The sequence below is a fragment of the Pteropus medius genome, unplaced genomic scaffold, assembly GCF_902729225.1.
Source record: "Pteropus medius unplaced genomic scaffold, Ma_sr-lr_union100, whole genome shotgun sequence".
In the NCBI taxonomy this organism is placed as follows: domain Eukaryota; kingdom Metazoa; phylum Chordata; class Mammalia; order Chiroptera; family Pteropodidae; genus Pteropus; species Pteropus medius.
The window spans coordinates 830,713-843,073 of NW_024346824.1; the positions used below are offsets into that span (position 1 = coordinate 830,713).

Consider the following 12,361-nt stretch of genomic DNA (forward strand, 5'->3'; position numbering starts at 1 on the left):
GAAATGATTTAGAAATACTTTAGAAATTCTCTCAGGAAAATTGACTGGATAGAATACAGTGATGAGTTGGCAGTACGCATTTTTTTTTGTCAGTGAGAATTTCATCTATCTACTTCTTTGCATCTCAGACTTGCTCAGATTGGAGCTGATAAGGCTTGTGAGGATGGTGAATTGGTCTCTCCCAACATCTTACAGCTGTTGTTTCTTTATCTTTCGGGTTCAGGATAGCCTTGTGCTCTGTGACACCTCCCTGGACCTCTGTAGTAATGGCTATTTCAAATTGAGTTCAGATATCCTTTGCAGGACAGAATACAGATTAAAGTTGGAAGGAAAGCATATTTTGGTAAAGTGAATCCTGTGTTTTCTGTCATGAAATTAGAAACCTTTATTTCTGGAGGTTTGGGGAGTATGCTGAGTTGAAAATCATGGTGTAAGAACAGATGTTTCCTGTTGTCCTAGCTCACTACACACATGTATTTTTACATAGGTCCCTGTCATCTTTCTTCCCTACTCTCCTCCAGTTTATAGTAATTTCTCTTCACTTTGTAATCCCTTGAATCTCATATGTAGTTCCCAGGACACACCTCCTTCCTTGTAACTTGAGATGCATAATAGACCTATACAATCAGAATGTAAGAGCATCAGAATAGCAGTATCGATTGAAGCCCATGATTCATTGAGACTCCCAGAGTCCTCTTACTGAAGAGTGGAGAGATAGCCAAATCGGGGGTCTGGGGTTGTGGGTATAGTTTAAATGGCTCTACCCTCCTCTTACTACTCCTCAATACCACTCCCTACCACTCACCACCACCACCACTCACAACTCTCCATGCACCACCACCCCTCCCCGCCCATGAATGAGCAAGATATGCTATAAAGGTCACATCTAGGGCTGAGGTTTGGTTGAGTGACACTGACCTTTCTGACAGGTCATCTTTTTAATTAAATTTTTTTTTGATTTTTTTTTGTGTGTGTGACAGGACAAGTCTCTCAAAAATGTTAAGTTTCATAGGGCTACAATCCACTAAGTGTGTGTAAGATACACAGAATCTGCCAAGTCGTATACATTTGGACAGAAATTTCTTACATCTGAGATTCCTGTTTCTAGAAAGTTAAAATTCTTGCTTTATTAAATTCTGTTACATAGGAGTAGCCTCAGTTAAGATCCAGATCCTAACAGTGTGCGTCATCCACATTTTGTTAACCCATTTGCCTCTCCCATGGGAAGCCGTGCTGTGATCCACAGCAGCCAGCTGGCCAGTGTGGGCTGGAGTCACTCTGCTGCCCGAATGGGGCAAAAACAAGTGTGTGCTGTATTTCTTTCCAATGTCCTGCAAACCTAAGGAGGAACCTAGAATCCTGAATTTAGTAAATTCATTCTGACCCCATTTTCCATTTAGTTCGCCCTCCAAATTCACCTGCTCCAGACTTGATTTTGGCTATTTCTCAAGTGAACTGTCATGGTTGCTTTTGATTCTTTTGGACCGTATGTGCTTCACTGTCTTTGAAGTGGCTGTGCAAAGTCGCAACATTTGAAGCATAGAGATGTTTAGGGCCTAGGCAAATATTCTGTACAATGAGCCTAAAAATCTGGCTTTCTCATCTTCTATTTTGGAGAGTAACTTTAGCAGTATTCTAACCCCAAAAGACTCTGTAGGTTGAATATTATTTTTAGTGCTCAGATGAGTTCAGGCATTCATGGAGAGGGTTTGCTCCTAGTCAACACTCATTATTAACCCCTTGGTAAGCCGACTGACTCTGAGCCATACCTCAGTCAGCTTTCTCATGACTTTTCTTTCTAGAGCACACCAGTGACCATGCAGGTTGGAGAAGGTCAGCAGGTACAGATTGTCCAGGCCCAGCCGCAGGGTCAAGCCCAGCAGGCCCAGAGCGGCACTGGACAGACTATGCAGGTGATGCAGCAGATCATCACAAACACAGGAGAGATCCAGCAGATCCCGGTAAGCCCTGTCCTGCCTCAAGGTCTGCATGGCACTGTGCTCAACGTTATAACAGGAAATACTTAAAGATTTTTATACCTTAATACACACATACACATGCACACACAAAATGTGTATATGTGTATGTGTATATATATTTTGAGTGTGGATGTATGTAACACACACATACGTGTATTCATACTTTTTTTTAACCTATATTCCTTCTACCCCAGACCACAACTTGCTTCACTGCATACTCACTGCTTTCCCTTAACCCAGATTCAGGTTCACCACCGTGGGGCAGCTCCTCTTGATTTCTCCTCACTCTGCCTACACAGAGAAATCATTGTAACCACTATTCCATGCCAAGGCCCAAAGGCCCTGTGAGGCAATCCTGTCTTTTGATTAGCAGAGAATAAGAGGGAGGTATATAGGGAAGGCCATAAATACACTTGTTGCATATTCATGAGTCAGTTCCCAGTGGAGCCTGCAGCAAATTGTATTTTTGGCTTTCATTTAACTTACCCATTCCTTCACTGTGGACTGCTGCTTCCTGTGTGCTTGAGGGATTTCATTTCTCAGATTTGTTGGCTTTTTTACGTGTGCTTATTCTTTTGTAAAAAATGCCCTGTTGTAACACTTGCCATCTATACATCGGTCATCTTGCCACCAAAAATGTGGTAAGTAAGTGACAAGGAGCAGCCTTATTTTCTGCCTCTTGCCTATCCTATTTTAAATGAAATGTAGGCAGATAGAGAAATTTACTTGGACTTTATTAACCACTTTCTCTTTGAAAAAAGCTCAAAAAGTATCCTCAACTCTGTTTTTGAAACTGTTTTTTTATTAACAGAGTAATAGGCCAAGAGAAAGCTTAGGAAAGTAGAGTGTTAGAGTGTGTGCGTCTTTGTGTGTGTGTCTCTGTATGTCTGTCTGTCTCTCTCTCTCTCATACACACACACTATATCAATTCCATGTACCTTTGAACCACCAACCCGAAGACCTCTTGAATGGTTTTCGTTTATGTAAAGAAACCAAAACAAGTTCATTTAAGCCAGAGAAGAGTTCCTGCTTTGCAGTAGCTTTAACTCTAGTGTTTTCAATCCTCTAGGGCAGAGCTTTAGCACAGAAGTTTTGTTGTAGAATTCAGGACCTAGACTTTACTGTTCTGAGATACCTTCTGCAGGAGTCTGCATTTCTGAACTCATCAGAAAGCTTGTGATAGTGATGACCTTCAGAAAGGAAACTTTGCTTCTCTTTTGAAAGCCCAAGGAGTAGTCTTATTTGCTCTGCACTGACATTAAAAAAGCTGTGTGGCTCCCCAGACCTATCCTCGTGGTAGAGGACTGAGGGAAGAGTACCACCAAATGTCTAAACCTAAGCCTAAAAGAAGAGCTTCTTGCTTCTAAGAACTGCTTGGAACTGTTTGGCTCACAGCTTTTCAGTCACATTTGAGTTTCTGCAGAGAGCTTTTTCCAGCTGGGAAATGGACAGTTGCTATGGCCATCAGTACACTTCTCCCCATTCCTGGGACAGGGCGTTAGTCTTTTATCCCGTGTGCCTTGGCTAGAGTTCTGGTGACTCCTGGAACCAGATATCATCAGTATCAGCAAATGAGGTCTCCCAAGCCTCCACCCAGCTGCCTTCATCCCCACAGGCATCTTGTGTTGTTGCCTAGAAGCTGCTTCATGGGATTGAGTGGGGAGTTGAGGCTTGGCAGCAGCTTCTCGACAGCTTCTCTTGGTATATTCTCAGGAATTAAATGAATGTAGGTCACAATATCGTGCCCTATCTGTTTTGAACCAAATTCTTAACAGGTTTAGATTTTGTAGCTCTCCAACTTGCCTTAAATGGACAATTTTGGAATGGTCTACCAAGGACTTCAGGATTAGTCTTTCTTGGTTCCAATCCTGTTAGAGGCTGGCAGTTTTAGAAAACCAGTTTGGTTTAACACTGCACACAGGAGTGAAGCTTCCTCCTATCAACCTCTTCTTCATGGAAGCAAAAATCCCTACAGTGACATTAGCTCTTGAAGGCATGGAGAACATTCAGTCCAGAACAAAGAGGTACGACTTGTCTGTTCACCTCAAGAAGCTCACCCTTGCAATAAAGACAGTCTGGGCGGCCAGGGAGGGTGGCGTCTGGGCACATCTGCCAACCTCCTGGAACCTCTTTCATCCCCCAAATCCCGAGTGTAAATGCCTACAGTCCTCCTTTGCTGACTGTTTTCTCTGCTGAGCTACAGTTCCTCTTGCATTGTAACTGCCTTGGTCCTTTCTTCATCCCCATGCTCAAAGCACTAAAACTTTCACGGTACACCGGAGCATTAAGAGCCTGAGTTAAGGCTTTTAGCACACAATTAAATGCAGCATGTGGTATTATTGTATTATCTGAGACTTAATCTTAAGCATGAGGGACTCTAAGGGCATTTTTGTAGCTTTGGTTTCCCATGATGGGGTTTTCTGTGAATGTTTTATTGATTCAGCTTCCTCTTGGGAGATGTTTGGCCAGAAGCTAGTGCTGAACACCAAGGATCCTAAAAGTCCCACAGACCCCCATTGGTCCTGGCTCTTGGGGACAGCGATAGTAAAGCAGGCCAGCTTTTTCTTCCAAGACATGCAGCTTGGAGTTGGGCAGTACCGGGGCTGTGGTGCAGGGTGATGGCCATCTGCTTTGGGCTCTTGGCAAATGCTGGAACTCTTTTGTGTTAGATCAGCATTTCCAGGAACTGGGGTGAAGCATGTGTGGAAATGGAGGGGAGAAGGGCCTACACTGAAGATACAGCATTTGATAATGTCAGACAGCCTGACTGCCTAAACTGAGCAAAGAGCTAAGAGCCAGCAAATTTTGAGGTTGCAGTCATGCTGTTCTCACATATGCGACAAGATCCTCTGGGAATTTTTCCCAAAGTCCATTCAGGGAACATATCCTCTTTTGTGCTGTGTGACTTTCAGGGTGGAGATGTTATGGTTTTGCTTGTATTGATCTCTGTTAAAAAGGAACTTTTTATAGTAGGCTTCTTTGGAGGACTTGTTGGGGTAGGAGACGGTCACCATCTCAGGTCATAAAAAGTTTGCCCATCTGAAGTCATACTGAATCTCCTGTGGTCTGTTTGTCTCTGCCTCTGCCCTAGGTGCAGCTCAATGCCGGCCAGCTGCAGTATATTCGCTTAGCCCAGCCTGTATCAGGCACCCAAGTTGTGCAGGGACAGATCCAGACACTTGCCACCAATGCTCAACAGGTATGTGCCCCAGAGATGTGGGGCTTGGGTTTGAGTTGGGGACCAGCAGGAGCTGGCTTCTGGCTGCAAAAGAATGCTCAGCACACAACTCTCTCTCACCCCCTTATCCTTCAGCAAGAGCCACCTCTATACCCTGCACATCTATTCTGCATCCCTGCATCCCAAGGGACAAAGTGGGGTTTTTTGATGGATTGTACACAAAGTGCATCTCTTACCATCAAGTTCTCAAGCGACAAAGAGATGCACGGCAGAGAGGTCTCAGGGATACTTGAAGAAAGCCTGATGTATATGCACGCATGCCTGACCAGAGGAAGCATTTTGACAAACTGCCTCATCGTCAGGCTGAATTTCCATCTTTAAAACTGAATAGCTGTTCTGGCACCTCTGGTGCCCTTTGGAAAGCGAACTTAGATTTTATTGCCACCATACATTTCTAACCAGAGATTGCCTCCCCGCCCTGCCATCTCCTCTCATACCCTAGTATATTGAAGGCTGTGAGCCACAGGTACTGAGGGGGCTGCCTCCCTGGGCTTGGGGGTTGGGGGACTTATGCATGTTGTGCAGGGGATGGAGGATGCTGGTCAAAGGGAGGCATTGTTAATGGATTCTTTTGCCTCAGACCCAAAAAAAGCAGCGATCGTTTAAGAGCTGGACCTGTCTGGCCCAGTTGCATTTTTGGTGATGTATCTATTGACAGTGGTGACAGGACTGAGTTTATAGAGCAGGTCTCCAAAGATCTCATTTGGGAAAATATGAGGAATGTGCCAAAAGCAAGGCTTCAAAGTTCCCTATAGTCTCTGGGATCATTAAAGGCTCACATAAGGACTTGGGCTTTACCCTAATTTCCTTGGGGCTCACTGACATGGAATAAGATCTCAAGACTGGTCACACCCTTGGGCACCCCTCTCTTTTTTAAAAAAAGATTCTAACCTGAGATCCAAAAATTTTCTATGGCATGGAGTGGGAGGAAATGAGAAGATAGAGATTTTGGTTTCCCAGAGGTCAGTTTTGGCACCAGAAACTAAAGCCAGAAAGTAGGGAGAGTGGGGTATACAGAAAAGAGGAGGAGAACCAAGAAGAAGACACCTGAGAGCAGTCAGAGTCTACATAACAACAGATTGTAATTGTGACAGCTGGTACTTAGGTGCTCAGTAAATGTTTGTTGAATGAATGCTGAATAAATAATATGTAAATGGAATTTAACTTTCTACTCAGCGGATATGTTGAGCAATCCTGCTGGCCACAGGGCACAGTTAACCTCATCTATGAGGAATAGTTTTCATTTATCTCAGGGTCATTCCTTTATTCTGCAGACATTTCTTGAGCACTTACTTTGCACTGGGAGGTATAAAGACAAAACTTAGCCTCTGCCCTCAAGCAGCTTTTAGACTGGTAGGAGGAGAAAGACCCAAAACAAGGAACAGTCGTAAGAAACTTCTATGAAACCCTTTTACACCTGTCCCCTTCTTGCTCCTCATTGCCTCCTGGGTAGGCCTGACGGGTAGTTTTTGGCTGTTGCAAGGACACTCGAGAGGTTGGCTGTAATGATTCCAGGAGATGGTACACAGAAGACATTACTAGTCAAATGTTCCATAGATACACATTTACACAAGCATGCTTCAGTCTTCTTTCTAGTCTGCCGAGCTGTCTCCAACAGCCTGCATCATACAGTACAATTCTACATATCAGTTAATTTATTTTAAAATCCACACATAATATTTTAAGTTCATGTGATAAATGTTTTCCTTGCTTACCCCCCTCCTCCTTGCCTAGAGGGCTGCACGTGGCTACTATCGGAAAAAGTACTTTGTATGTTTGCCACAAGGGCTTCTAGGGCCAAGGCCACCTGCTCGCCAGGGTGTTTCATATTCTCGTCAGATAATCTGGGTGATACGGGTTTGGTTTGGAGCCCACCTTCCAAGAATGAAAGGGACCACTCACCACTTTGCCCAGTGTTTTGCAATCTGCCTTCACTGGCTGAAAGACTCTTAGGGTTTCTGCCTAAACCATAAATGTTATGCCTCGCTCATATCAGCACCTAGGAGCTCAGTGTTTCGTTTGATTTGAGCCTCAGGCCCTGGAAAGACCTTGGGAGGAGGGAAGTGGGCAGCCATTAAGAGAGGTGATTGTAGAAGCTGTGTGTTATGTGCTCCAGGGTCCTCTGCGTGGTGCCGAGTCTGAGTAGCCTTCAGTGCTAGGGGATGGGGAGGAACCCTTGCTTTCCTGCTACATGTCAAGCACCTGTTCTGTGCCAGACCTCATTCTGAGCACTTTATATGCATTGTCTCATTTGCTCTTCACGACCCTCTCCTTGGAGGCGGGCTGGTGGACCAGACCCTGCAGCTGACCTGCCCGTTCTGCTATCTCAATTCCTACAGATCACACAGACAGAAGTCCAGCAAGGACAGCAGCAGTTCAGCCAGTTCACAGATGGACAGGTAGGACACCCAGCCTGGGCAGGGGCAGAGAATGAGAAGTTGGGAGAATTAGAGAATGACATCCGTGGGTTTGGATGGTTAGGGCCACTGTCCCATCTTCTGTTAAAAACAGGTGGACAGAAATTGTTGAAACAAGTACTGTCTTTAAATCAGGGTGCCTGTCCTTTAGATTTAGACTTGTGGGAGCTGAACATAATCTTAGACATTATATAGCCCAAGCCCCCATTTTACAGATGAGTAAATTGAGCCCTAGAGCTGGGAAGTGCCTTGTCCATGCTCGCTCAGCTGTTCATTGCAGAACCAGGACTAGAACGCAGGCCTCCTGTTTCCCTCTCTAGGATTAGTTTTACTCGAAGCTCTGTTGTTTTTTAATCGTATGGATTAGTTGAAATGCAGAGAACATGTGACCTCTCAACCTCTCTCAGTGCTTGGAATTCAGTCATTCTAAACCCATGCGAGGAAAGAATCCTCCCTTTCTCTCCGCCTTTCCCCTCCTCCTGTGGTCCCAGACACCCCTGAGGACGTGATAGGGCGACACGCCCAAGCTCGTGTTCTCTGCTGTCCAGAAGGGAGAGGAGCTGCATCACCCACCTCTGACTTCTGCTGGCACCAGGTGCTAGGCTCACATACCAGGGCTCCTGTGGCAGAGGGTCTTGGCTTTTGGTTTCTTTTGGAGAACGCCTGAGAAACCAAACCTTCCATAGTAGCTACGTGTGCATTTTCTTCACCCCCTCACGGGTCTTCGCTGTAGGAAGTGTGTAATCCCAGGCGACCTCCACAGCAGGGCCCATGTAGAACTACGGGTTCGGTGTAACCTCCACCTGAGCCAGATATTCTGAGGAAAGGAAGAGAGGGCAATCCTACTGCCCCTGCCAGTGAGGATTACTGAGAGTTGGGGAAATGCTGACTTCCAAGCTGCTGGTACAGTGGTTCGAATTGCTTGTGTTTGTCACAGAGGAACAGCGTGCAGCAAGCTCGAGGCTCTGAGCTAACGGGAGAGGCAGAGCCCAGAGAAGTGAAAGCCACAGGAAATGCAACTCCCTGCACCTCTTCCCCGCCCACTACACACACACCCTCACACCGTGCTGGTGCCTCCTGTGTCTGCTGCTCCCACCCCCAGCAGAGCTCTACATCCCCTTCTCCCTCCGACGCCTTGCAGTGGGTGGTGGTTGAGGTATCTGGGGCCCCCAACCAACTCGAGGCCCATAGGGAGCTGCATGCCCCTCTCCCAGGGGTGACCTCACTCTCTCCTCTCCACCCCTCGCAGCAGCTCTACCAGATCCAGCAAGTCACCATGCCTGCCGGCCAGGACCTCGCCCAACCCATGTTCATCCAGTCAGCCAACCAGCCCTCCGACGGGCAGGCCCCCCAGGTGACCGGAGACTGAGGGCTTGAGCTGGCAAGGCCAAGGACACCCAACACAATTTTTGCCATAAAGCCCCAGGCAGTGGGCACAGCGTCCCTCCCCAGAGGACCCGGCCGACCTGAACGCCTCCCGCAGGCTAGGACACTGGTGCACTACGCCTCATGCCTGGGGGCCAAGATTCTCCAAAAGAAGGATGCAATATTTTTTATTTTCTTTTCCACTTTTTCTTCTCCAAGGAATCAGTATTTCAGTATGCTGAGCTGTGTGTCCAATGCTATGAAATGAAAATATTAAATAACATATTTATGGCATTTTCTTGAAGAGTGTGGTTGAAGATTTTTTTTTTTTGGTTCTTAACACCACTTCTTTTTAGGAGCAAATCTCACAGGTGTATGTTATCTCCTGATTCTTGGAACAGCTGATGCCCCCAGGATTTGCCAACCTGTACTGCCCTCAGATTAAATTAGGTGAATGCTCGTAGTTTTTTTTTCATTAATGGTCGTCTCCCCCTTGTCCCTGCTCCTGCCCCAGAGCTTTGTGTATTTGCATCCAGAGACCATGGAGACATTCCTTGATTTAAGAGATGAACTCATTCACCATGGAGAGTGGATAGTTTCATTCTCAAATCCTACTCTCCCAGGGACCCAAGGAGACTAGAACTTTGTGCATTTACTTCCTTCCCACCCCATTTTTTATTTTATTTTTTAAATGCATTCAAAATTGTGCTAGTCTCCTGTGCTGCATGGACTTCAAACTGCATGATATGCAATAAATCTCATTTTAGATAATATAGAGTCTGAGTTTCTGTGTCTGTGGCATTCATGGGCCACTTTGCTTGGGAAAGGCTTGGAAAGATTTGCCTTCAGGTTGGGTGTCTTGAAGGAGGGGGATCCTTGTGAAAAAAAGCTAAGGGAAAAAAAGCTTATGCTACATATGTGATTCAAACTGAGATCTTCAGCTGATTTTTAAAATGAACTTCATCAGAATCTATTTGCTGCTCAGAGATGCCTGCCTGCCTTACTTCATGGACAACCACACATGGGCCTGATTCAGTTGTATCCTGTTGGGTTGAGGGTCAAGAGAGCATCTGTCATAGAGAAAGCTATCCTTACCTTTCAAATAAGGGTCCGGGTAAATCCCTCCACTTCTGCCTTGGCACATGCAGGCTGACACTTGGAGTTGACTGCTATGGCCATGTCCAGTGGCATCTGCCATGGAGGGCAGCCCAAGTCCCTTGTCAGCCAGTGGATTAGAAGGGGTCTACAGCCAGGTACTGGTGTCCTGTTGATTGAAGCAGGAAGAATAGAGCATTCTCCTTCATCGGTCATAAAAAAGTAGTCTGGCTGTAAAGATCTACCTAGTTGTTAGAATTAGGTTTCATATTTCATCTTTAGCTTCTTAGCCACCAAACAAAAACAGCTGGGACCAGATAAGAGATTCACACTATAAAAAGAAAAATAACATTCTTTTGCAAAAGCAAAGAATTTACTAGTTCTGAGGTTTGGGATACATGGTACTTCTCTGTCATCAGGCTAGGTGGAGCAGACACTATCACCAGGAGAATTCAGTAGGTCCGTCCCCATAGTGAGTCTGGCGCAGCACCACAGGCATCTGACTCCCAAGTTCAGCGCCCTTCCTCCTGTGTTCATTCTAGCTCTGGACTTTGAAGGAGGTTATCTGGCTTTACTCACTGTCCTGTACCCAAACGTCTCAGACATGCAAGCATTCACTGATAGCTTCGTGAAGAGAGTGCAAGGAGCGTAAACTCCAGTTCACAGAAGGAGCACTGGCCTCAGGGAAATGGCAGAAGCTCAGCCATTTCATTTCCTGGCTAACCCATGTCGAGGCCACTGTATTTTTCCCACCTTGTTGCTCTGACTCATTCCTGAAGACTTAAGCATAATTGGAAATGCAGGCCAGTCAATGGGTCCCCATTTTCCCATAGACTTCCATTCTTACTGGCAAGTAGCTTCCTTGCTGAGCACGTTCCCTTTAAATTTCCTGGCCAGCAGGTCCCATCCCGGTGTAAACAAACACTTTGGTGCAGCCCAAGAGAGCCCCAGCTAATACCCAGCACGATCCCCTTACATCCGGAGCACTCTAAACATTTTTCCTAGCACTTGCAGCATTCGACCTCCTAATGATCTTTACGGTGACCCTGCAGGGGAGACAGGAAGAAGGATCGTGATCCCTGTGTTGCAGAAGGAGACGTGGGAGGCCCAGCGAAGTGCAGTGACTTTCCCAAGGTCACTCTATGAATAGGGGTGGAGCTGAAACCAAAACATTGGTCTCCTGATTTCCTTTGCATAGTGGCCAAAGGGTGTGTGTTTGTGTGTGTAAGTGTGAAAGAACAAGCTTTTACTAAATGCAAACTGACTCCTTTTGCGTTTCCTCCCCAAACTCTTTGGCCCAGCCTTGAATATATGTGGAATAAATAAAGCAATTGGATCTGGTCTGTGAACAGCTGGTAGTTGGGATAATTTCCTGGAGGCTGATGCAGGAGACTGGAGGCCCCTGGGATTACCAACAGACCACCTGCCTGGCCTGTTCGCTGTTCAGTTCTGCTGAGGCCACAAGGGGGCAGCATGTAGCACTCAACCAAGTCTCTGGGAGATACCCCGTCCCACCCTCATCCAACCTGAGACAATTCAAGAAACTGTGGGGTTATGACTGTCCCCTTTCTCGGTGGGTACTAGATCCATAGCCCCTTCCTAATAAGATCCTTAACTTTTGAAGGGAGGGGCTTCCTTGGGGCAACAGCAAGGGCTGGAAACGCTACCCTCTCCAGAGTATTAGATCAGGGTAGGTGGTTAGATTTTAATAAGGACTTTCTGACAAGTTCATTTAAGACCCTATCTTCCCAGCTTTGTGTCTTTCCACTCTCCTCTCCTGCGCTTTGCGCTCCTGCCATACTCAATTACTCACTAGTCCCTGAACTCCCATGTTTTCAGAATGTACTGGCCCCGATGCCTGGAATGTCCTTTGACTTTCTTTTCCACTTAATGATCTCCTATACATCCATCAAAGCCCAGTTTAATGGCCCTTGCTGAGAAATCTCTAATTCCTGGTGCAGCTAATGAAGATCTCTTTGATGCTTCCATAGCAACTTCTACAGCCTCTATTATTAGTACTCAAATACACAGTCATTCAGCAAATATGTCTTTGGCATTTTCCGTGTGTCAGACATTGTTTTGGACATTGTGAAGACAGCTGAAAACAAGTGAGGCGAAGTTTGTGTTATCATGAAACTTATATTGGGTTGGGGGAAGAGGTGGGAGAGGGAATGGGAAAGAGAAAACAACCCAAGACAAGTTAGGCCCTGAAGAGACCCCCTATCACTCTTAGAATTTTCTAGTTGGCCGTCTTCCTTACAGATGGT

The 12,361-nt window shown here is 46.0% G+C and overlaps 1 protein-coding gene across 13 annotated transcripts in view; it reads left to right on the forward strand.

Annotated features, from left to right (window-relative positions):
* Positions 1-9,772, forward strand: part of NFYC (nuclear transcription factor Y subunit gamma) — a 59,510-nt gene extending 49,738 nt beyond the window's left edge. For 9 of the 13 annotated variants that reach the window (XM_039876673.1, XM_039876680.1, XM_039876676.1 and 6 more), the window contains 4 exons: positions 1,803-1,961; positions 5,071-5,178; positions 7,557-7,616; positions 8,572-9,772. In XM_039876673.1, the coding sequence (XP_039732607.1) occupies positions 1,803-1,961; positions 5,071-5,178; positions 7,557-7,616; positions 8,572-9,003 (759 nt within the window). In that variant the 3' untranslated portion in view covers positions 9,004-9,772. The remainder of the gene's footprint in view (positions 1-1,802; positions 1,962-5,070; positions 5,179-7,556; positions 7,617-8,571) is intronic. The other 4 variants (XM_039876685.1, XM_039876682.1, XM_039876686.1 and 1 more) reach the window with 3 other exon arrangements.
* The last annotated feature ends 2,589 nt before the right edge of the window (positions 9,773-12,361 follow it).